This window comes from Echinops telfairi, unplaced genomic scaffold, assembly GCF_000313985.2.
Source record: "Echinops telfairi isolate 266 unplaced genomic scaffold, ASM31398v2 ScPeMD7_7424;HRSCAF=8462, whole genome shotgun sequence".
Taxonomy (NCBI): Eukaryota; Metazoa; Chordata; class Mammalia; order Afrosoricida; family Tenrecidae; genus Echinops; species Echinops telfairi.
In genome coordinates, this window is record NW_022111324.1 from 57,898,021 (window position 1) to 57,922,118 (window position 24,098).

Sequence of the window (24,098 nt, forward strand, 5' to 3'; positions counted from 1 at the left end):
TCCTCTCTCCACCAAGAACAGTACAAAAATTCTGTTCACCTCCCATTCGAAGAGTATGTAGCAGAGTATTAGAGGGACCCTGGCTGCTGTTTGACCTAAAGCAGGAGGAGGGGAAGGTTCTGTGTGAAAAGGATTACCAGGGCAGTCGATTTTCCAGTAGGTTAGAACAGTCGTTTGAGGTTGTGTCCTAAATGGTATGGGTGTTAATGCTGTTTGTTCAAAGCCTGTAGCTGTTAGTGGGCTTCAGACAATTTGAAGTGCTTAGTGAAACTAATTTTCTTCACTGATGTAGCTAGTAGTTGAAGGACACTTTCACCTTACTGTGCCTGCCTTGGGTTTTAGCTTGACATTTGGAAAGAGCCTGGTTTAGATTTAAGATAGATGGCATTCCACCCCTAATTCCCAACTCTTATTTTGTGCATTGAGCAAGCCTGCCTCGCAGCTGAATTTTCCTAGCCTTGAAATGGAAATAAAAACGATTTCATGGGGTTCTTGGCAGGAGTAAATGAAAGGAACGTACGGTGCACAGTGAAAGTTAAATTTCATAATTATAAAAGAATGATTCTGGGTACGCTTTTATGCATTTCTGGATTGGGGCTTTCTTGGCTGTTTTGAACTTTTCTCTTTGCCCCATGAGATAGGCTTACGAGTCAATATTTATTTATTAGGCAACTACCCAAAAATGTGCTTTCTTTCTGAGCAGGTTTGTTAGGTGGTATGCATTGTATTTATGAGGCAGACTTCATGCTGGAACACTCTTACATGCCAAGGCCTGACGACCAGGAAGCATAGATCTCTTAAGAGGTGTAGGGCACCTCCTCCTGCATCTTTCCCATGGTCAGTATTTGAGTTGTTGGGTCCCTCACTCATTACTGTGCTTGTTTTCAACCTATATAGAATGAAAAGAATCATGAGGATACTGTTTTGGAATAGTTTTTTTTTTAATTTATTTGGAAACTGTAATAGGTATTCTTTATTAGAATGAGGATAACTGTCACATTCATTTTAAAAATCGAACAGAAAAAAAACCCTCCCTGCCCTGACCCTATATGACAGGGTTGAGCTGCCTCTGGGTTTCCAAGATTGTAACTCTTTACAGGAATAGAAAGCTTCATCTTTTCCCCCAGGCATTTTTCAAGTTCACCTATTTTTCTCCCCTGTGTCATTCTTCTCTAGAAGACTACTGAACCTAAGCAGTTAGGGTTACACTTGGGTGGGCTTTCTTATGGTTATTATAGACCAACCTCGTCAAGCCAGTGTAAATCCATTATTACACTTTTGCAAGGGACTATTGAGCTTCTGCCCCATTCAGGTAGTACTGCAGGTATGTTTTAATACTTCGTTCTGTTACATAAAGTCCTTTGGTATTAATTCAGTATAATTAGGTAAGAACTTAAACATTTGGGAAAACAAATTAATAATAGAAATTCTGACATAATCTCTCTATTTTCCTATTACCTACGTCTAATAAAGCACTCTAGACATTGCTCACCCATCACCCTCCCAAGTATTTGCAAGAAAAAGCTCTGAGGTGCTGAGATTAGGAACACAATGTAGGAAAATTAGAGGACTTTTTTCCATGAAGATTACTTTGATAAGAGAAGATGATATGGGATGATGATGATGAAGCACAGAAAGAATTAATTATTGAGCTGACAGAAATCTGAGAATTAAGAAATAAGTTAGAGCTGTTGAGGTTAGGACAGTGTCTCCCAAAGTGGACAATACTGCCCTCTGAGGAACTCTGCAATGTACCAGGCAGGCTACAAAAGCAGATAATCTACCTGTTATGTTGGACTGTGAACTATACTACCAAGTTGTTCATTGTCTGTGGAGGATTGAGTAAATTTTTTTCTGAAAAGGTAAGCCAAATACGTTTGTAAACTCCCGGGTTAGGAGATTAGGACCTTAATTAAGAGACTATTGCCAATAATGGATTTATGATTCACTAATTTAGTATTATTTATAATAATATTTTGGAATCAAATAGAAATTGATTCACTCACAGTTTTTCTCACTGCCATCGAGTCAGCACTGACTCATAGTGATCCCCATAGGTTTTAGAAAGTTAGAAATCCAAATCTAGAGTGCTGGCTCTAGGGGAAAGCATTCTCTCTGCCTTTCCTGGTTCTAGGAGGTTCCCCAAGCAAGGACCATGAGTCCAAAGTGCACTCTCCACTACTGGTTCTTTCTTGGTGGTATTAGGTCTCTTTCTAAATCTCATTATCGTGTGCCTTCCCCCCAACAGTTTTATTGATGTCTAGTTCACATCATACAATCCAATAGTTCACTCACATCTAGAAGAGTTGTATAGTCATCACCACAATCAGTTTTAGACCATTTTCTTCATTCTTGTTCTCATCGTTATTAGCTTCCCATTTACCTACAGCCTCCCCTACCATGCCCCCAAGGAACCATTAATCCAGATACTATCTCTAGATTTACTTCCCCTGGATTTCACATACAGAAAAACATTAAAAACAACAACTGACAATCACAAAGTAAAACATAATTCAATCGAAAAGAAAGAAAATATTAAAAACTAGAACATTTAAATATGAGGACGATCAAATGATAGAGTGCTAAATTTTAATGTAACTGCAGGTGCAGCAATCCACATTCCACTGTAGTCTGTTTATCATGTGCCTTTTTATCTCTTGATTGTTGTCTAGATTTTTCCAACTTGCTTCTAATACTTGCTTTTGTTTATATATGTACATTTTGAGGAGCAGTTATGTGTGATGATTTTAAGAGTCACCTTTCAGATGCCTTTAAGCTAATAAAAGATTGGGTGTTCTCTTTCACTTTTCTTGGCCTTAGTTTTATTAGTGTCATAAGATTATATGAAGAGGAATGTTTATAAAGGAAGGGTCTTTACAATATTTTGCTTATCTAGTCAAAAGAATATTGAAAAATAATTTTTAAGTTGACATTTTTTACTGTGAGTTTAAATAGCTGAAGGATATAATCTCCATTGTATTGAAAATATCAAGACTTTGGAATAAAGCTGCTGTGTCCTTACTTTAAATACGTACTATCAAACACAAATATAATGATAGAATACCTATTTATAAAATATTTGAGTAGGCTTTTAGCAATCTGAAATTTTATATTGTTCCGATTTCTCTTTTGTACCATTTCCTTGTTCTTTTCTCACAGAATCTTACCTTTCACAATATTTTTTTTGTATTTGAAAATACATTATGGATCACTTTGCCTACTCCCATAGATGTGTTCTTTTTTCTTTTCTTTTTGCATCCTTTTATTCATTTATTTCACAGTATGTATTCTTGTCAGCATAAAGTTCAAATTGTTAAGTCTTGGTTGAAATTATTACAGATACAAATGCATAATTAATTGGTGCTGTGATTGAAGGAGCGTTTTAATGGCACTAGTTGATGCCGTGGGAGTTTTAAAATGTTGAACAGGACAGTCTTGTAAGATTTGAGATGGTAAGAGATTTTCCTCTCCTCCGTAAAATGAGAGGAGGGCATTTGTGAAAAGAGAGTCCGGTTATGCAGGTGCGTTCTCAAGCAGATCCGTCTTAGGAAAAGAAGACAGGGAAGTTGTAGATCTGAAAATTGCTCCCCTTAAAACATATTCCTAGTCTTAAGCCCCCTGCAAAGGCTTTGTGTGCCCCAGTTTGAAGTTGGTGATAACAAACATATTACTCAGCCTAGTATTAATAGTAGAAATTTAAGAAATACTTAAATCTTCCTAATGTTAACATTTTTAAGCCTGTACATAGTATATCACATGGTTTTCTTCAAATAAATATTCTCATTTCATTAAAACAACTAGGTTCACTGCATTCTAAGGGGGTAAATACATTGTTTTTAACAATAAAATTATTTTCTTTTGTTATAGGAGAAGGGGTGTGTCTGACTTGTGAGAAAAACAAAAAAGATCATGTCAGCCATTGAGTAATACTTTCAAGGGTTGAGCGTGAGTGCCAGCCGTGTGAGGTATAGCCACCTTAGATTTATTAAGTTGATTAATAGGTGAGAAGAAGCATTTCTAGGGAAAAGAAGAACTATCTTTAATAAGTGATCACAATCCATTGCCTTCGAAGCATTTCTGACTCAGTGACCCTATCTAGAATTTCCAAGGCTATAAATCTTTATGGGACGACGAGACTGTCTCCTCTTTCTATATTTGAGTAGGTGGTAGATTAGAACTATTGTCCTTGTGGTTAGCAGTCCGATGATTAACTGACAGTGCCAAAAGGGCTTCTTATAGTAGTAGTTGCAATTTATAGAATGTTTATCATGTGCTGGGGGCTTTATCTAGATTTCCATTTAATTCTCTAAGCATCTGTGAAGCAGGCCATCTCATTATCCTTTGCACAGATGAGGGAAAAGAAGTACAGACTGGTTGACTAGATTTGTCCAAGGAGAACTAGCTGGTAAGTGGCCAGGCTGAGACTACAATCCATCCTTAGCCATTACATGAACACAGCATTTCCTGTGAACTTCATCTTTTGGGCCTGCTTGGCACTTCACATAACATGGATAATAATGGTGGAGTCCAATTCAAGGTTAGGGAAAGAATATTTGTAAAATGCCAAATTAGCGATTATTTGTTATTGGGCACCGCCCGCCCCCACCCTGAGACACACACACACACACACCACCAGTACCACCACCACCCCACTCACAGATCCCCCAGTGTTAGAAGGGCTGTTAGTCCCCACAGTTTGGGTGCTGGTCTGTCAGATCACACCTTTAACTACCGTGAGAAGAATTTGGGAGAAATGTAGCCTGCTTTTCATGAGGAGAAAATATAAAATACTTTGTGAAGAAAAATTGCATGTAGACATTACTTCAGACTTTGTGATGCAAGGAATGTTTAAATATGCACGATATGCTACTAAGCCTTGAAGCTAAATGGGAACCTTTCTTTGCAACATTCCATGTTCTGTTAAGTAGGCTTTAAGTGATCATTTTGTAATAAGTCAGTTGTACAAGAAGAATCCGTTCCATGTTAAAGGACTTTTGCTTAGGATACAGGAAAAAAGCAATAGATTTAATTGAATGAAGGCCTCATCTAACTTGGGTTTTATCTGAGCAGTTGAGCTCTTTAGGGATTTTGGTTATAGGGTTAAAAGTTGGTGTTAATGAAGCTTTTTTAAGCATTGAAAATTTTATATTTTTTAGTATATTTTGATAATTAACTTCAGATTTTCATTTTCTTAAATTATATTTTTCTTTTATTAAAGATATACTTGCGGGGGAATCCAATCGGTTTTAACTTTTAAAAAATTTGTAATTGCCATTTTTCTAATGCTTAATGTTGCTCCTGATATGTGTTTTCCCCATCCTTAACCTTTTCCTGATATTAAAACATCATTTAGAAAGAACTTTATTCACTAACAGTGATTGAACTTAGAGTGGTAATGTATGGTTTTTTAAAAAAACAACTCAAACACTAAACTTCACTCCTACAACTTAATGTTTTTTTCATTCCTGATAATAATTTTATGAATGATTACAATTTAGCCTCAGAGTTTTATGGTAGTATTTAATGTGAATGGGTTTGGAGTTCTGGCATTAGTTAGTATTAGGATAATTGTTAAAACACACCAGCTGCTCTTTGGGAAAAAAATGAGGCTATATCCCAGTAAAATTCACACCTTTGGAAAACCCTAGATAAGGTCACTATGAATTGGAATTGAGTTGGCAGAGGGCTTGGGTTTTTTTTCTTTTGGTTTGTTTTGGTAAATGGTGTGTTCATAGGTCAAAAACTTTATCACCATGGTGATAACCAACTCCTAGTGATCCCATGTGTCTCAGTGGAAAAGCATGCTCCCTACGGTTTTGGTGGCTGGTTTATAAGATGCAGGTGGCCAGGCCTTTCTTCCAAAGTCTGTGTGTAGACTCAGGCCTCTTAACTGTTTGCACACCCAGCCATTCCTGGGCAGGTCTTAAGCCATGTGAAATGCTTGAAAAGATGCTTCATTGTTGAGAGCTTTAATGAACTTGACTGCGCAATTAAAAATTAGGAAGAAACTAGACAAGGACCACAGAAAACAAGAAGAGGAACCCACATTCATGTTCCTAGCTCAGGTGTCAGACTTTCATGCATTCTCTTTCTTCTTAATTGATAGGCAGCTTTAATAGAATTAAATTGTTCTGACTTTCAAAATAGCAGAGTAGAAGTAAATTAGAAACAAGGTTAGTATTTCCATGGATTAGAAGGAGGGTCTCATTGTATTAACTTTTGTTCCTTGACTTTTTTTTTTTTTACATTTTTGCCGCCTTTTATTTATTAACAGTTTTATTGACACTTCATATATTGTACAATAGTTCAGTCATATCAAGAAGAATTGTACCATTATTACCAAATCAATTTTAAAACATTTTCTTCCATGTACTCATTGTTATTTATGTAATTATTATTTTTTTAATTACGGCAACAATATACACAACAAAGCTTTCTCCAGTTCAACAACTTCTACATGTATAATTCACTGCCATTGATTATATTCCTTATGATGTATAGTCATTACTGATAAGCTTTTCCAAGTTATTCCACCACCATTGACAAACTCAGTGCCTCCTCCCCTAAGCAACAACTCTCTCCCTCACCTGTGGTAACCATTGGTCCATTCTGGTTTCTGTTTGTGAGTAGTAGTTTTCCTAATGCATATTCAGCACTCCCACAGTTAAATTGCTTTTAGAAAGAGTTGTATGTACATTATCACGATCAGTTCTAGTGCTCCCTCCCCAGTCTCACATTCACTGTTTGCTCCCTAATTCACCCACCACCCCCAAACTCCCAAATAGACCATTGCAGCAGTTATTGTCTATACATACATCCATTCCAGTGCATCATAAACTGGGAAGCCTAACAATAAAAAATGAAAGAGATGAATAATTTTTATTAAAATATACAGTAGGAAAGAAAAGATCAACAATATTTAAAGGCCCAGAGAAGAAATTTCTGTTATAGAACACGTGAGAAATATTTGAGCCTAGAGCAAATTCCGATTGGGTCAAGAGAGAGGTCAATTGACCCCATATCATACCATGGTTCGATCCACCATAATCAGGTTTACAGTGATCTCTAATAGTAAAACTGCTGGAGTTCCTCCAGAGGCTTATTGACTCTTTTTGGAATGTAATTTTATAAAAGGAAATTATTTAGAAAGGAATAGCTGGCATGCTCTTAACAAGAAGTAAGATTAAATCAAAATTATTAAAAACAAAAAAACTACTGAAATCTGGGCCCATTTAAATATGGGGCAAAACAGCATCTGAGGCATTTTGTGTAAGTTTGAGAGGAAGTTTTTAATGACCTCTAATGTAACAAAGATTAAATCTGCTTTATTCTCTATTAAGCAAAGATGGTTTACTTCAGAAAAGAAAATGTTTCAGTTGAAGCCAGTGTTCATTTTTCATTTCCATATGTAGGACATTTACCATATTTAATGTATATCTTTGCTTTCCATCTTTTTTCCCTGTACTTTGTTTTTCTCTGCAGGTACTGTACTAAAATAGAAGCTCATATCATTATACTTAACTTTGAAAGAGAAACCTTTTTTATTCATATTCACAGTATTAATTTTTTTCCCCAGGCTCTACAAAGTACACAGATAAAGACAATGGAGGAATGCTTGTCTGGTCTCCATATCACAGTATCCCAGATGCCAAATGTAAGTTTGCTGCTATTGAATATTTCTGTGAACAAAAACAACCTAGTAGTTGATTAAAAATCTCCTTCTGTTTGTTTTTGGACCTCTCAGATTCTCAGAAGAGGAGTTTTATCTTTATTGTTTTGTTTTTGTAATGGAGGTGGTTCTATGAGAGTGATTTTTCCTTTTGAAAGATAGTGGGTTGATCATTCCAATTTGTGTCAGGCCCATGAAGAATGAACAAACCTAGCATCTGCTGGCATTCCTACTTAAAGCATCAAGCTGGGGCGGGAGTTACTATGTAGACAGCCGCCCAGGCATTTCTCAGTTTGTGGAGCTGTAAAGACGTGCCCTCAAGCGGCAAAGAGCCCACTGTCATTACCATTTTAACGAGGAAAGGGGAAAGAACTGACTTCAGCAGCCCTCAGTCATCTTGTGCTCTCCATTTCTGGACGGAGACCTTCAGGATCATTGACTATGCACTGGCTTTAGACTTCAGTGTGATGTAGCGGACCCAGTCCCTTGCGGCACATCAGATATAGGAAATACGCAGGTAACAACGCTGAAATACCCACCCTCCGTTTAGTTAATGTTGCATTTATAAAACTGTATGGAACAGCTATCCTGGTAGCTGTAAAATAAGCTTGATTTTCTAAATAGTTATTAACATCCAGAAGATGTCTCATGGTGGCCATGTAGTCCCCTGAAAATGAATGATGTCCTAAGTCTAAACGTTTGTATTGATGTATTGAGAGGACTTGGAATGCGTCTGCTGAGTGTGCTTCTGCATACCAGGTGGTTCTTCTCGAAGAGAATTAGAACACCAGCAAAAAGTTTAGCTGATAATCTAAGAATCATGCCCTTGAGGCATTCTTAACAAACTGGACTTGTTCCGCTGGACGGAGCACTGTAAAACTTGAAACAGACTCTGGTGCAGTCCACAGTATGTCTGAGGTTTCCGTTGACAAACTACACATTAACACATTGAATTTTGCTGTTTTTGAACTTTGGGGGTTTTGCGACGTCACATTTCTTGGCCGAGTGGAAAGCAAAATTTAGAACGTGGACACGTCACATAATGTTCATTGGACTACTCATCTGAAGATCCAGAGCAGTGGATATTCAGCCCTGGCTGTGCTTTAGGATCTAAAAGCTACTCCATTCTGGTCACTGTCCCAAACTTACGTTAACGGCTTCGGGGTAGCAGCTGGACATTTTATGTTCAAGGCCCCCCAGTGATTCTAATGCATAGCCAGGCTTGAGAACCATAGGTCTGTTGATGGTGTTGAGCCTTCTGTTGACTATAGGACGCTTGTGTGACTTAGCACATATGTAGAACCGAAGTGAGTGACCCATAGGTGCTATGGGTTCTAAAAGTGTAGCACAGGACTTTTCTACACCTAACGCTTAGGCTGGAGAGTTGTAACATCCATAACAATAGCATTATATTAGCATTATTGTTATAATGGCATATTAAACTACTGACAGAATAATAATGAACACTTAGAAAGGTCTTATAATGTTCCAGGTGCTATTCTAAGAACTTTGCATATGATAACTTATTAATCCTAAGAAGAGGGGGCTGATTTTATTGCCATTTTAGAATGGGGAAGTGAAGGTACAAAGAGGTCAAGCAGCTAGTGATCAGGAGGCTCTTAAACCCAGGTAGACAAGCCGTCTAGGTTCAGAATTCTTAATCACTGCTTCTCAAAAATAGATGAAAGCAGATATAGATGTGTGTATATGAGTGAGTGTTTATAGCCCAGTGCTTTTTGAGTTGGTTCCAATTCATAGCATCCCTATAGAGCTGCCCAGAATGTTTCCAAATCGTTACAGAAGCAGATTTTTCCCTACATTCTGTTGTGTAGTTAGGGGGTTCAAATTGCCAGCCTTTCCATCAGTAGTCCAGTGCTTAACCACTGGTCCACCAGGGGTTCTAAACCCACCAGAGTGTCATGTATATGTACACGTTTACTATAAAAGGTCAGGAAAGAGTGGCTGTTGGACTTAACACAAAACTGAATGTGAATTAGCAGACTTCTAAGCAATGAGCCTTTGAAATAATATATCATCAGTGAAACAGTGCTCGTCTAAATAATTCTGTTGACCAGATTACGTATGGAGGATGAATAAAAGTACTCAAACATCCTTTATATAGCAAGCAGGCAGGAAGAGCTGAAGAACATTTTAGGGATACTCCAGAACCCAACGTACTGCTGTTGAGCTGATTCTGACTTAGAGCAAGCTTGTAGGACAGAGTAGAGGAGCCCTGGTGGCCAAGTGGTTTGGGGTCAAGCTGCTAACTGAAAGAGGAGCAACTCCAAACCACTGGCTATTTCCATAGAAGAAATATGAGACCTACTCCTGTAAAGAGTTACAGTCTTGGAAAACCCACAGAGGCAGTTCCGAGAAGGTTGCTGTGAGTCAGAATCAGCGCCTTAGCAGTGAGTTTGGCTTGGTTTGGTTTGGTAGGACAGAGTAAGATGACTCCACAGGACTTCCAAGGCTGTGAACCTTTTCAGAAATAAACTCCCATATCTTTCTCCCTCCGTGTGGCTGGTAGGTTCAGACATCCTTGTTGCTGAGCACTCTAACCGTTATGCCACCAAGACTCACCTTAGAGTTACTGAAGCATACTTAGATAAATCATTATTATTATATATAAATGACCGAACAACTGCTAAACTATCCTTTATGCAGCAGTCAGATATAAGATGATAAATTGGACTTTGGGCTAACTCTGAATATGAGAGAGGGTCTTGAATAGTCAAGTCTCTTCAAATAAAGACTGGCACAGAAAATCAAGACATTAAAACATTTTAGGTTTTTTGTTTTGGTTTTGTGTGTGTGTGTGTGTGTAAAACAATTATAATGTCACTGGATTAAATATGTATATGCTACATGATCATAGAGATAAATTATGCTACATAAAATTTGGATTTAGTGAACTTTTGATCCTATTTATATAAGTGACAGTCTCTTTGTTATAACATTTCAATTTCTAGGTTGTGAATTATTATATTTTGTTGTATTAGAAAAGTTAGACCTGGACAACTGACATGAATGAAAATAATTATTTCTCATCATTTTGTTACAGTGGACGAGTATATTGCAATTGCAAAGGAAAAACATGGCTACAATGTGGAGCAGGTATGTAGCGAAAACAGCAGTCAGGCTTGCCTCACCCCTTTCCAATTACAAAGGACATCTAACGATCATTTCTAGCCTCAGAAAGTGCATGCACATAAGTTCAGCTAATTTTATAGAGAAGAAAAATGTTTTAGCAAAAGTCTGACTTTTCGTTATTATGAATTTCACTCTTTTAAACATTATTCCTCTCAAAAACTTGAGCACTTTTCTCACTGTCTTTGGTTTGGGTTCTAAAAGCATGCAGTAACAGATATTGCTCCAAATGAGAAGTATGTTTTGTTGTATTTAGGGACAAGTATACCTGAATAGAATTTAATACCATCTATACTTGTGTATAAGCTGCTTTTTCAGCACTTTGTTTATGCAGTTTTTGTGGTAAAATTAGGTGCCTCGGCTTATACTCAAATATATACGGTAAGTCTTCCATTCAAAAATAAAGATTATGGATAATTTTTGTTTTGCTTTTTGATCCAAAAGATCTAAAAGTTATGCTTGTCATTGAAAGAAAAAATTTAAGAGTTCTTAATTTTGATTGAAATAATTCACAAGGGGTTCTGACTTTTGTGTTTCTGTTTAATGACTTTAAAAACCATATGTGTGTGCGGGCAATGAGTGTACAAATGCGCTTTACACAATTGATGTGTGTATGGATTATGATAGGGTTATATGAGCCCCTAATAAAATAATTTAAAAAAACAACATGTATGGTTCACTGCTTCTAATTATGAGTGAGTTTGAGAACGTGGCAAAAGAAAAATAAAGATTCTAAATCCTATTTCTACTAACTATACCAACTTTCATTAGAATTAATAGTAAAATGATTTGATTTGCTTTTAGACAAGTAGTAAGGTGTCATAAACCTGGATTATCAAGATCTCATTTTTTAATACTTGGTAATATGGTTACGTCATAAACTAAAATCATATAATCTGTGAAATTGAGTCATTTCTTTCCAAATGGAGTTAATTTTTTGGTGTGGATTTTGAAGCCCTTCATTTTATCCTTTGTTTTTAAGCCTTTTTGGTTTATTAGAACATTTATGTCTTTCAAATGTGCTGTGTGTTTTAGATTTTATCATCGTTTTAAAGGACTGTAATCTAAGTTTAGAAGATGTCCATTCAGGCTTTCTAGTTACTTGGCAGTCAACTCACTGAAGTTAGTGATACGGCTCAAGGCAAATCTCTGTTGGTGTTGGAGTAACCTTTAGAAATATGTATTAGAATAGTAAGTTGTGAACATTATAGTTGAGGTATTCTTCTAGTGTTTTAATCCATGATGTATTTCTGAAAAGTTAAAATTTAAATATTTCTATACTGAATTTTCTCTTAACCAAGCACTTTTGGTTTTGTGCTGTAATTGGTAGTGACAAGCTTCACTCAACTATTGATTTACTGAGAATTTACCTTTTAGCATTTTTTAAAGCTTTGACAAGTGGATAAACATGGGGGAAATTCTGATCTGAGGCTACAGCTCTGCTTTGCTAATTAGTCACTTTCCGTAGCTCACCCTTTTTCCTAGATTCTGCAGCAAGTACACTATGTCAGGATAGTCACTGTTCTGAAGCCCTGATTAAAAGAAAATAACTAAAAGTGCTCTCCTACTTGCTTACTCTTAATTAAAAGCCCCAAACTGTGAGTGTGTTTTCAGTTGAATTTGCAGGCTTAACCTTTTAACCGAATTTGTACTGAACTTTCTTAAGTAAGTGTAATGAAACCTAAGTCCATTAAAACCAAAGGGGAATGATTTCTCTTCAAAGGCACTTGGCATGTTGTTCTGGCATAAGCATAACATTGAGAAGTCCCTTGCTGATCTCCCTAATTTCACCCCCTTTCCGGATGAGTGGACAGTGGAAGATAAAGTCCTATTTGAACAAGCCTTTAGTTTTCATGGGAAGAGCTTTCACAGGATTCAGCAAATGGTATGGTGATTTTAGTCTTTCTGTGATTCATACTTGAATGACACTGTTAAGTACTTCATAATTATCAAATATAAAACTGTTTGCAATTTAAGTCTAAATAATTATATATTGAAATATATAGTAATCCTGTTTTCGGCAACCACTGAAGTGCATGACAGTTACGTGCTATTTCACACTAACTAGTGCTTATTTTGACTTAACTATGTGTGTAATAGATGTTAACTGTATTTATAATTCGGGGGGGTGGGGAGTTAAAAATTCCCATTCTTTTTTTTTTTTTAATTCCCATTCTTAAAATAATTTTTAAATATTTCCTTTTCTCAACGAATGTATAAGTGTGCTTTACACAATTGATGTCTGTGTGGATTGTGATAAGAGTTGTGTAAGCCCCAATAAAATGATTAAAATGTATATATATATTTCCTTTTTCTTTAATCAATAGAACGCTTTTTCTAACTTAAGTTATTTGGGTTATAAACACCCAGTATAAAAATTAATTATTTCAATTTTGTCATCAGCTACTGCTGCTGTTTGTTTTTTGTTGTTAGTTTAAAGGAGAAAAACTGGAGATTTCAGGCACTTAAATTTGAATAATATGACAAAACAGTATAAACCTGAGAGCTTGGTACAGTAAACAATTAACTTTAGCCCAAGTGGATGGGAATTATGCAGTGTTCACAAATATATCTAGATGCCTTCCGTAACCAAAGGAAACTTTTTTTACTGGGAGTGTATCTCCCTGTTGGCCAGTATGGCAGATTAGTGCATGGTATTTAGTCAGATTATACACAAAAACTGTGTTTGCCAAATAAAATCAGTTTGCACAATGTATCATTTTAAAACCTGGGTTTAAAACAAAGTTCTTTTTTTAAGTTTACTATGAAAAGACTTGAATGGCTCTTCTTGAAAAAATTGTGCTAAGTAAAAGAGGCCATGTCTTATGTGAATCCATTCACCTGAAATGTCCAGAGAAGGAAAATCTGCAGAGATAGAAAGTGGTTGCCAGGGCTTGGGGAGGGAGGAATGAGAGAGGCTGCTAATGGGTACAGGACTTCTTTATGTAGCAGACGCAATGTTAGGGAATGCGTTCCTATGGTTACATAATATCATGAATATACTTAAAATCTTTTCAAGTGATGACTTTTATGGTATCTGAATTATTTTAACTTTTAAAATTCCAATTTATAGAGAGGGAAAACAGATGCTGACCACCACCAGCATGACTGTGGTGGGGAACTCCTGGGGCCACTCTCACCATTACACTGTGACCCTTGCCCCTCACAGGACAAGTAGGAATGTTCCCTCAGAAATGTTGGTGATGCTGGGGTGGCAGAGAGTACTCGATGACTAAATAGGACTAGTTAGCTATGTAAATCATAAAGATATTCTAAATCTTTTGCATTTATGCTTTTATTTGCTATGTAGCTGATTGAAAATATGCTTTGTTGTTGTCTTTTTAAAGCTTCCAGATAAAACAATTGCAAGCCTTGTGAAATACTATTATTCCTGGAAAAAGACGCGATCTCGGACAAGTTTGATGGATCGCCAAGCTCGTAAACTAGCAAATAGACATAATCAAGGTGACAGGTAGGTTCGGTGCCTTTCTGTAATTACATTGTTAGGGACACTGCATTGGATTCCTTATACCTTCAACATCAGAAAAAATATCACAACACGTTATAAATACTTGCCATCCTTACATTCTGTTTCTACTCTGACAGGAAGAGCCAAGTGGTCAGAAATCTTAAAGAGTAAGAATTCTCTTCAACCCTTTAACTTAATCATACCAGCAAACATCCCATCTGAGTTATACTTGAGTTGTAGTTAGCAGTAATCATAATTTTTTTAGTATTGTATAGTCAATACATATAGTTAGAATATATTAAGGGGGATGGGGAGAGGGGGGAAAAATGAGGACCTGATGCCAGGGGCTTAAGTGGAGAACAAATGTTTTGAAAATGATGAGGGCAATCAATGTACAAATGCGCTTTACAGGATTGATGTATGTATGGATTGTGATAAGAGTTGAATGAGCCCCTAATAAAACTATTTTAAAAAAAGAATATATTAAAGGATATATTCTTTGGAAGATGCTCTTTGCACAGTTACCTGAGTAACTGGAAGTCTGTGCTATTGTAGCCAAACCTTTCTCGCAGTAAAGATAATTTTACTTGGTTTTGCCTATCTTTATCCTCTAACCAGAAAATTGAAATATGTTTATGTTTTTTTTCCCCCAAATGATCAATTTGTTTCTAACCCCATTTCCAGTGGGGGGGAGGAGTGTCTATGTTTCTCTCTTTTAGCTAAAAATGTTTGCTAAATGAGTCTCTAAACCCAAAAGGTTAAATGTTTTCTTTACACAATAAATAACTAAATTACAAGTTCATCCTCCCAAGGACAAGTATTGTTCTATTGGAAACTAATAGTAAAAGTATTAGAGTTCGTTAAAGTTTGATAAGAACGTTGGAATAGAACTGAAAGGAGAGAATTAAGTTTACTAATCTTCATTTCTTTTCAGTGATGATGATGTGGAAGAAACACATCCAATGGATGGGAATGATAGTGATTATGATCCTAAAAAGGAAACCAAAAAAGAGGTAATGATAATTATTAAATAGAGTGCTTGTCATTTTTCTATAAATCTACTCATATAACACATACAAATATTTCTACCAAAAAAAGTCTTTAATATACTAGTTAAATAAATCAGAACCCTCCTGATTCTGCCTCGTGGACTCCATGTGTGTGAGAGTAGAACTGTGCCCCAAAGGTTTTCAGTAGCTGAAGTTTCAGAAGTAGATAGCCAGTCCTTTTTCTTCGAAGGCCACTCTCTCAAAAAACCAAACTTGCTGCCATTGAGTCAATGCCAACTCATAGCAGCCCCATAGGATAGGGTAGAGCTGCCTCTGTGGGTTTCTGAGACTGTTTATGGGACTAGAAAGCCTCATCTTTTGCCGTGGAGCACACCCAGTGGTTTCAAACTGCTGACTTGTGATTAGCAGTCCAAATCATAACCGCTACAACCAGGACCACTGTGGATATACGCACACCCCCAAGCTGGCTGCTGACAGTGTCATTGGTTTTCCCTGTTCAAGGACTCCCAGTTCAAGAGGTAGGATGTGTCCGTGCTAGCTGGAAGCGTTTGGGTCTGAGCACTCCAGAACTTCAGTGAGCCAGTCATCTGGGTGGGCTTGGTGCTCTCATCCATCAAGAAGTATAAAAGTCCTGCCGTGGATGACCCACGTTCTGTAATCCGTAGGAAAGCTACAAATGAGGGCTTAAAAGTAAGCATCCTGATTTTGTTACCTTGTTATCCAGTTGTAGCTACTTAGAAGTTAGCGTAGCTGCAAGGGCCCTGGAGGCACAGCTGTGAAATGAAAGGTCAGCTGGTCAAACCCACCTGCCATCTGGGGGAAGGATGTGGCAGTCTGCCCCTGTAAAGGTTATATTGCTCTTCTATTGGGTTTCTGAGTAAGAACTGACTCGACAGCAATGGATTTATTCATTTGGAGTTAACATACCTGCCACTAAGGTATATTGACGCAGCAGACACTGAAATGCTACACATTCTGGACCACACATGGATATCACATAAAACTTGGCAGATAACTTCTCCTACTTCAGGGCAGTATCAGGCAGGGAACTCCCATAAAGCTCTGATGGCATAGTGGCGTGGTATACATTGGACTGCTACTTGCAAGGTCCATGATTCAAAACCACCAGACACTCTCGGAGAAAGATGAGGTTTTCTATTCTCAGACGGCTGCAGTCTCAGAAACCCATGGGGGCAATTGTACCCTGTCGTGTAGAGCCCCTATGAGTCACAGGCAACTCAATGACAGGGAGCTTGGTTCTTTGTTTTCCCTAACTTCTCTACTTCCATACTGCTCTTTTCATCGCATTGTTTGAACTTAGAACTTTCTAACTATTAGAGCTCCTCCACCGAGGAGGAGATAGAAGAATCTCAAACTAGAAAAGTACTCTTACTCTTCGGTATAGTTAAAATAATGGTGACGTAAAATCAGTAAGAAAGGCAATGTTAGGACTCATACTACTTACTACGGCAAGGAGTTAAATCACAAAAATGGTCCAAGGGTTGGCATATAAGAGCTTGTGAGGCATAGGTGTAGCTGTAAAATCTTAAAATGAGTGCTGAAATTGGCGACAGTAGATCTGAGTCACATAAACTTAATGTGTACCAGCTATATGACCTCATCCAGTGTAGACTCCATCCCGCATGTTACTTAGTGTCATGGCCCATGCTGACCCCTCCCCTCATCTTAAACTCTTCCTCTATGAAAAAATTTTACATCCTTCTCTCTTCAAATTCATATTTTTCTGCTGAATGTTCCTAAATTCTTTAATTCATTTATTTCTTTCTCCCTCCAAATCTGCCAGCCTAATCCTTATGTCTGTTTCCCTGAACCATAGGCCCATTGAATTGCTCTCTTCTCCCCACCTTGAGCTCCCATTTTGTTTCTTTTCCTCGCTCCCTTGCCCAGGCCTGTAAACCTACAGGGCTGGCGCACTTATTCTTCTTGATGTGAGAGGCACAGGCCAGGACAATGGCCTAATTATATAAATTGTTGCTGCTACAGAAAGTAGTTTTCAATCTTAGTGTAGTCCTCAGTGCACCTTTCTCTCTCTTTTTAAAAAATAATATCATTATACTTCTCCACGGGCCCTCTCTGCAGAGTCCCTCCCATGGGTGCTACTTAATTGTCATTGCCTTTCAATTTTTAGCTTCCTTAAAACCTGACTCTTTTCCTTTGGTAAGATGAAAATAAAAGGATTATTCTGAAAATCAGAGGTATCGTGTATTAATGTAGTATCCATGGTGGAGTATATCTGTAATAAATGTTGCTGCTGTCTTAGTCTCTGTTTTGAATATTCATTTCTTTCTACTCTTCGCCTACTACTCCCCCGACCCCCCTCATAAAACTTGGCAGGTAACTTGACCTTCTACTTCACAGAAAATGTCAGGCAGAGAGGCACTCCCTGAAATTATAGCACTTTATCCTAACCTCTGCTTGTGCAGTTAGAAAGTTCTAATTACCGGATTTCCCCACCAAACTGAACTCTTTGAAGCCAGGACTGAGTTAGTCATCTTGTGCCCCCAGCATTTTGTATATGGCAGGTAGTCAGTCTCTCTGTGTTTGTGGAATGAACCGTCTGCCTGAATGCCGCCTGCCTTCTCTCTGGCTCCACAGCAAGAAGGGCCCTTTCTCTTGTTCTGAACCATCCCCACTGCTTGTGTGGCCTTAGCCAGCCATTTATATCTCTGGGACTGTCTCCCCACTTCTTCCATCTTCTGCTCATATTTTTAACCTTTTCACTATAGCTGAAGTATGTTCAGCTCTTCCATTTAAAAACAAAATTATCTTTGCACCAGCCTTCGTGCAGGAACTGAGCTCCTTCACTCTGGAGTTGGCTCCAATCAGGCTGCTTCTGTCCTCCTGCCTCCCACACTGCTGGCAGGGGTCACCAGTAATAGCCTGACTGCCACATCCCGTGATTACAATCACTCCCTCTGGCATGGTTAAGTCCCAAGGACCAGATTGTTATGTAAAATCTGTATTCTTGGGAGAGATGGGGACCACATCCTCACTTCAACACTGATTTCTTCCCCAGTCCCACCACTCATTGTTCACAGGTCCCCCAGTGCATCCCAGGAGGTGTGTGGTGCAGGCGCACCCTTCCCCACCACTGCAGAGCCTGTGGTGGTCGAGATGGTGAAGTGTGGCCCAACTCTGTTCACTGTTGTCAGGGAACCCCCTTGTCCTGCATTGCAGGCTTTCCTGGCACCTGGCCCTCTCCAAACCAACCTCTCCATCCCCTTTGCTTGGGTCTTCATCCAGCCCTCCTCTGCCTCCCTGTGATGTCTTGTCATTTCTCGCCCCACAACCTCTGTGGCCAGATGGAGACATCGCAGATGACCAGGAGAAGATGCCACATCACTCATGTGACCTCCAGTATTATCGTGTGGGGCAGCCTGCAGAGGGCGCCGCAGGCCCAGTCACGGACCTGCGTTGGGCCCAAACCATTGGAGGCACCTTATTGCCGACAAATTTTTTCAGTTATTGGAAATGTGAAACGTGAGATAATGAGATAATAGCTGTTAACTGTGAGATTGGTGTGTGCCCTATTTGCCCTCTATCACTTCAATCTGTCCGCCCCTGCTTTCTTCCTGAAAATCTGTCCCTTTGACACTAGCATCTGTGGATTGCTGTCTCCTTTATCAGGCATTATGTCTCCGTTTTGGTGACTTCTATTTCACTCTGCATTTTAACTGTTTATAACTCTCAATATAACTGTAGGATTTGTCATCTTTTCTTCTTTTATTTTTTTCTGAATGAATACACCAGTTCTGTCCTAGCTTAATTCCATACCTCAAGACCCTTCACACTGTCTCTTTAAACCATTGTATACCCGATTGCTAAAGTAATCTTTTAAAAACCATATCAACACTTGAAACTCCTTCAGGGCTTTGTCTGTAGGATAAACATAAGCTCTTTACCCAGTCATTCCCCACTCTACTACACTGCACTTCAAATTACTGGAAGTGTTTTACATGTGCCTTTGCATTCCCTGGCTTGTGTGCTATGGTTATGTTGCTCTCTCCTTTCTCAACTCTGCTGAGAAAACTCGTAACTATAAGATCTAGCTTCACTGTCGAGTCATCCTATGCCCTATATGGTCATACTGCCTCTGTCTCTTAAATCTGTTACAGTACTAATTGTTTACTCAGAGCATCCCTTTTGTACTGCCCATTGCTGGGTGGTGAGCTTTATTGAGCAAGAATTGTGGCTTACCTACTTTTGCAGTCCTAGGGTCTGGTACATAATAAGCATTCAGTAAAACTTACTGTAGTGAATAATAATACATGTCATAAACTCTAACTGTTGAACCAGATAGGAGGGATTTAGGATTTGGTTTCGGTTATCTGAAATACGTAGCTACGTGAGGTACTGTTTCCCTAGCTCTGTAAGGTGATGCATAGTTGTTGTTTTGTCTGAGATCTCATCCTGTTAGCAGATACCGTGAGAGGGATAGAAATTAAAAGTATGAAAAGGACACTACTGCAAGGCTGTGTTCCAGAGGTGGCACTGCATGTCAGCGGCTTCATTCCTGTGTCTGCTTTTTCGTAATTGACATAGACATCAGGAAGGGGAAGATGCGAGGGGGCCTCAGAAAGTTCATGGGGAAGTTTTTATCTTGTAATTCCATTTCTCTGCACACTTGGTGAAGCCCCCTCGTACTACATTCTTTTTACTATCATTCTTCATAGCTGCTACTGTAGGTTACTGACACTTTCCATAACAACTTTTCTTTACTTTTGAAAATTAATGAAATGTAACACCAGCATATCATCACTGAGAAAAACGGGGTTTTCTACTCCCTAAAAGAATTACAGTCTCAGAAATTCCCAGGGGCGATTCTACCCCATCCTACAGGTCTGCGAGGAGCTAGCACTTCCTCGGTGGCAGTGAGTTTGGTTGACCTGTCACTGCACTTAGGAAACCCAGTCTTGTGTATCGTAAATTGCATCCCCTCTTTTCCTCTTCAGAGGGACCCATTATCCTAAAATTTGATCAACTCTTGTTTTGTTTTTACAGAGTTTTAACACATTGCATGTATTTCTGAGCAATGCATCATTTAGTTTTGTTCACTTTGAACTTTATTTAAGTGGAATAATGTATGTGCTCTTAGAATCATTAAATCTATTCTTAGCTACTTTTTTTCTAACTCTCAATGTGTGTTTGCAATTCACTTTCATTATTGTAGTATTCTGTTGTGTATATAGACACCAAAATTGACCTCTTTTCTTATTAACAGACATCATTTCCAATTTTTTATTACTATGAACAACACTGATAAGAGCATGTCTTAGATACACATTCTTAATAATTTCTTGAGGTCAGTGGTTCTCAACCATGTTTTCCTTGGCTTCTTGGAGAAGGCATTTATAAATTATAGGCACATTTTCTTGTTCTCGTGACCAGGGGACACCACTAGGGTGCAGTGGGCTGGGGAAAGGGATGCCAACTCTCCTGAAATGTGCAGCACAAATTGTTCCAGCAACATTTTTCAGTAACTTAGCAGTGCAGATACCATAGGATTGGAGTTGAATTACTCTGCTTTGAGGGTACAACTATGTTCAGCTTTTCTAGGTAATAGAAAATTGGTTTCCATGTTCTTCTACTGGACTGTGAGAGTGCGTCTTGGCTGCCAGTATTCAATATACTTCAGATTTTAAATATGAATCTGGTAGAGTCAAATGGAATCTCCTGGTATTCCTAACATCACTCATTAGATTACTAGAGAGACTGGGCATTTTTCCATGTATTGGGGAACTTGCCTTTGTTGAAATGTGTGTGTGCTTTAACCTCCTTTCCTACTGAGTCTTTTGTCAAATAGAATATACAATTATTTTCTATGAAACTCTTTATTACACTAATTCTCTGGTTAAATATGTTAGAGAATTTTAAGCAGAGTGTATATTTTTATTCACTTTGCATATTTTTTATTTCTTCTGAAAGTGTGTTACTTTTTATCTTAATAATCTTTAGTGATAGTGGAATTTTGTTCGTTTTATGAGGTTTGTTTGTAGTTGCTGGCTGCCACCAAGTCGGTTCCAGCTCCTAGCGGCCCGCTGTTCAACAGAGTAAAATACGCCCAGACCTGGGCCTCCTCACAACTGTTATGTCTGAGCCCATTGTTGCAGCGATCTTTCGGTTCACCTCATCAAGGATCTTCCCCTTCTCCACTGCCTCTCTACTTACTAAGCATGATGTTGTCCTTTTCCTGATAGCGTGTCCAAAGTATGTAAGATGAAGTCTCACTGTAAGGAGTAGTCTAGCTATACTTCTGGCAGGCTGCAGTATTGTCAGTATTCTTCAACAATGCTATAATTCAAGTGCATCAGATTTTCTATGATCCTCTTTATTTCTTGTCCAGCTTTCTCATGCATATGCAGCAATTAAAAATGCTATGATGGGGTCAGGCACCTCTGACTCTTCCAAGTGACACCTTTACTCTTTAACACTTGAAAAAGGTCTTGTACAGCAGACTTGCTCAGTACAGTGCATTGTTTGACTTCTTGACTGCTGCTTCCATGAGCCTTGATTGTAGATACAAGCAAGATGAAATCCTTCACAGTTTCCGCCTTTGGTCTTCATCGGTAAGTCATCGTCGGTGTCAGCTTGCATGGTTTCGATTATGATCACCAAATGATGAGGCTTGATAGCACTTGGGCACTTTCTGCAATTTTATGGACCATTGCTCTTCGAGCTTACCAGATTCTTAGAAAAGTCCTACTTAGGTTTTATTTACATTGGATCTATGTGCAAATTGAGGAGAAATGAAACCCTTGTGTAATTTATTTGTTGATTATTTTGTATTTTTCTCTGTAGAGATTTACAGTATCTGAGACTAATAGCAATTTTGCTTGTTTACTGTCCTTAATTTTTTTTTCATTGCGCTGATTAGGATTACCTTATAAGTCCCGCGCGCTAACCGATTGCGCCACTGGAGCACCCCTAGGATTACCAATATAATGATGAATAGAAGTTATTCGGGTACTTCTTTTGGAAATGTGTTGGACTTAAATGTATTTGATCTGTCTATATCTCTTAAACACTCACATTCCATCTGTTTTGTCTTGCCATCTAAAAACATAAAGTTGTACACAATTTTACACAAACTTACTTCTCATCATTTCTGTTATTAATTTGCTAAGAGTGCTTATCACAAAGGGTTTCAGTTGTATAGTCCACCTTTCAACTGTAGGCATTTTTCATCCATACACATGTATACATTTATATACTTGCCAAGTCCTCATTTTTGTTGACCATTCATTGAATTTGATCTACTAATAATATGTTTCATTTCTAGACATTCTTTTTGATTCTTTTGAATTTCTGCCTGATATATTTTGATAGATTCTTCATTCTGTTTTCAATTCTGTCTTTATTTCTTTATATACATATAATATTTATATTATTTTATTTGTAGAATTCCAAATATCTGTGATCTTTATAGGTGTGATTCTGCTGTGTCTCACCCTTGGGGCTTGCTTCTTTGTGTGTTTAGCAATTTCTAGCTGTAAGCTCATTTTCCTTGAAACATTAGTTGGGGAAATTTCTTTGAGACCAGGTGTAAAGTGTATTTATTCCGAGAACATCCACAGGCACTACAACCTGAGGTCCCTGTCCACTCAACTTTTGACTCAGTGATTTCCAGGCCTGACAGATCATCTACAAGCAGGGAAGTAAACCAAGCCTGTGGTTAGAGATTCTCAAGGGGAATGTTTTCCTTCTTTGCTTCTCCCTCCCCCTCCCCCCAGCCAGCCAAGGGTAAGCTAGGCATGGCTCCTGTTCCTGGTCCTCTCCCTCTGCAGAGCAGGGTGTTTTCTGTGCTTCACACATGGTGGAGTTTTTCCTGTGCGCACTGTCTATCGACTCCTGGCGCCAGGCAAACACCAGCCCCCACATACTCCCTTATACCTCTGGGTTCCTGCTTTCTCATTGATTCTGGCATGGCAACTCTCTCCTCACTTCCTGCCTGCTCAGTGTTGAGTTTAAAATACCTGCTCCAGCAATAGTAGTGCTGCACTCAGAGGGTTTCTTGGAGCTTCCAATCTGCCATGCTCCTTTGAGCTGGGGTTTAAACACTGAAGGTGGGACAGGCTTCAGTAAACAGTTGTTTTATGAGGTTTATTTGGAACTCCTTTTCTAAACAGCTAGATTATTAAATCTGTCCGTGAAATAGCCCTCAACCTGTGGGCATAGTTTCTGAGTGTATGCCTGTCTCCAAAGCACAGGTTGACATTGATTTTCATTCCACTCTTGCAGAATATTTCAAGAAATTCAGTCAAAAATAGAAATGAAGTTCTGGTGTAGGCTGTGAAACTTGAAAACATTGTGCAGAGTGAAATAAGTCAAACATAAAAGAACAAATATTATGTGATCCCATTTTAATAAAATATCCACCAGAAGCAAAAACAGAGACCAAAGTTCACTAGTGTTTCCCAGGAGCAAGTGGGAGGGGGGAGATGGAGTTTGGGTTAAAGCTAATAAAACATTTGGAAACGAGTAGTGATCATTGTTGGCACAACATGACAAACATAGCTAATGTCATGGATTTGTACACACAGCAGTGGTGACATGTTTTGTTTCATCTGTTGGACCACAATAAAAAATATGGGGGAACAAAAAAAGAACAATACATACTGCAAACCGTGTGTCTTGTTCACATGACATTAATTATGTTCCTGGTTGCAGCGTATGCAGCTGGTGTTCAGCGGGCCCTCACTGGTACAGCACAGTGGCCTGAGTCTGCTGGTCGGTCTATGCTTCTCTTGCAGTAGTGGCTGGTTTTTTTTTTTTTTTTTTTTTT

General features: G+C 38.4%; 1 protein-coding gene across 3 annotated transcripts in view; it reads left to right on the top strand.

Annotated features, from left to right (window-relative positions):
- Positions 1-233: 233 nt before the first annotated feature.
- The window catches only part of RCOR3 (REST corepressor 3), a 58,712-nt gene continuing 34,847 nt past the window's right edge, over positions 234-24,098 (top strand). For 2 of the 3 annotated variants that reach the window (XM_004699865.3, XM_030887742.2), the window contains exons 1-6: positions 234-837; positions 7,577-7,654; positions 10,731-10,783; positions 12,540-12,701; positions 14,164-14,288; positions 15,220-15,298. In XM_004699865.3, coding sequence (XP_004699922.1) covers positions 7,612-7,654; positions 10,731-10,783; positions 12,540-12,701; positions 14,164-14,288; positions 15,220-15,298 — 462 coding nt within the window. In that variant the 5' untranslated portion in view covers positions 234-837; positions 7,577-7,611. Of the gene's footprint in view, positions 838-7,576; positions 7,655-7,744; positions 8,187-10,730; positions 10,784-12,539; positions 12,702-14,163; positions 14,289-15,219; positions 15,299-24,098 lie in introns of those variants that run through there. The other variant, XM_045297873.1, reaches the window with a different exon arrangement.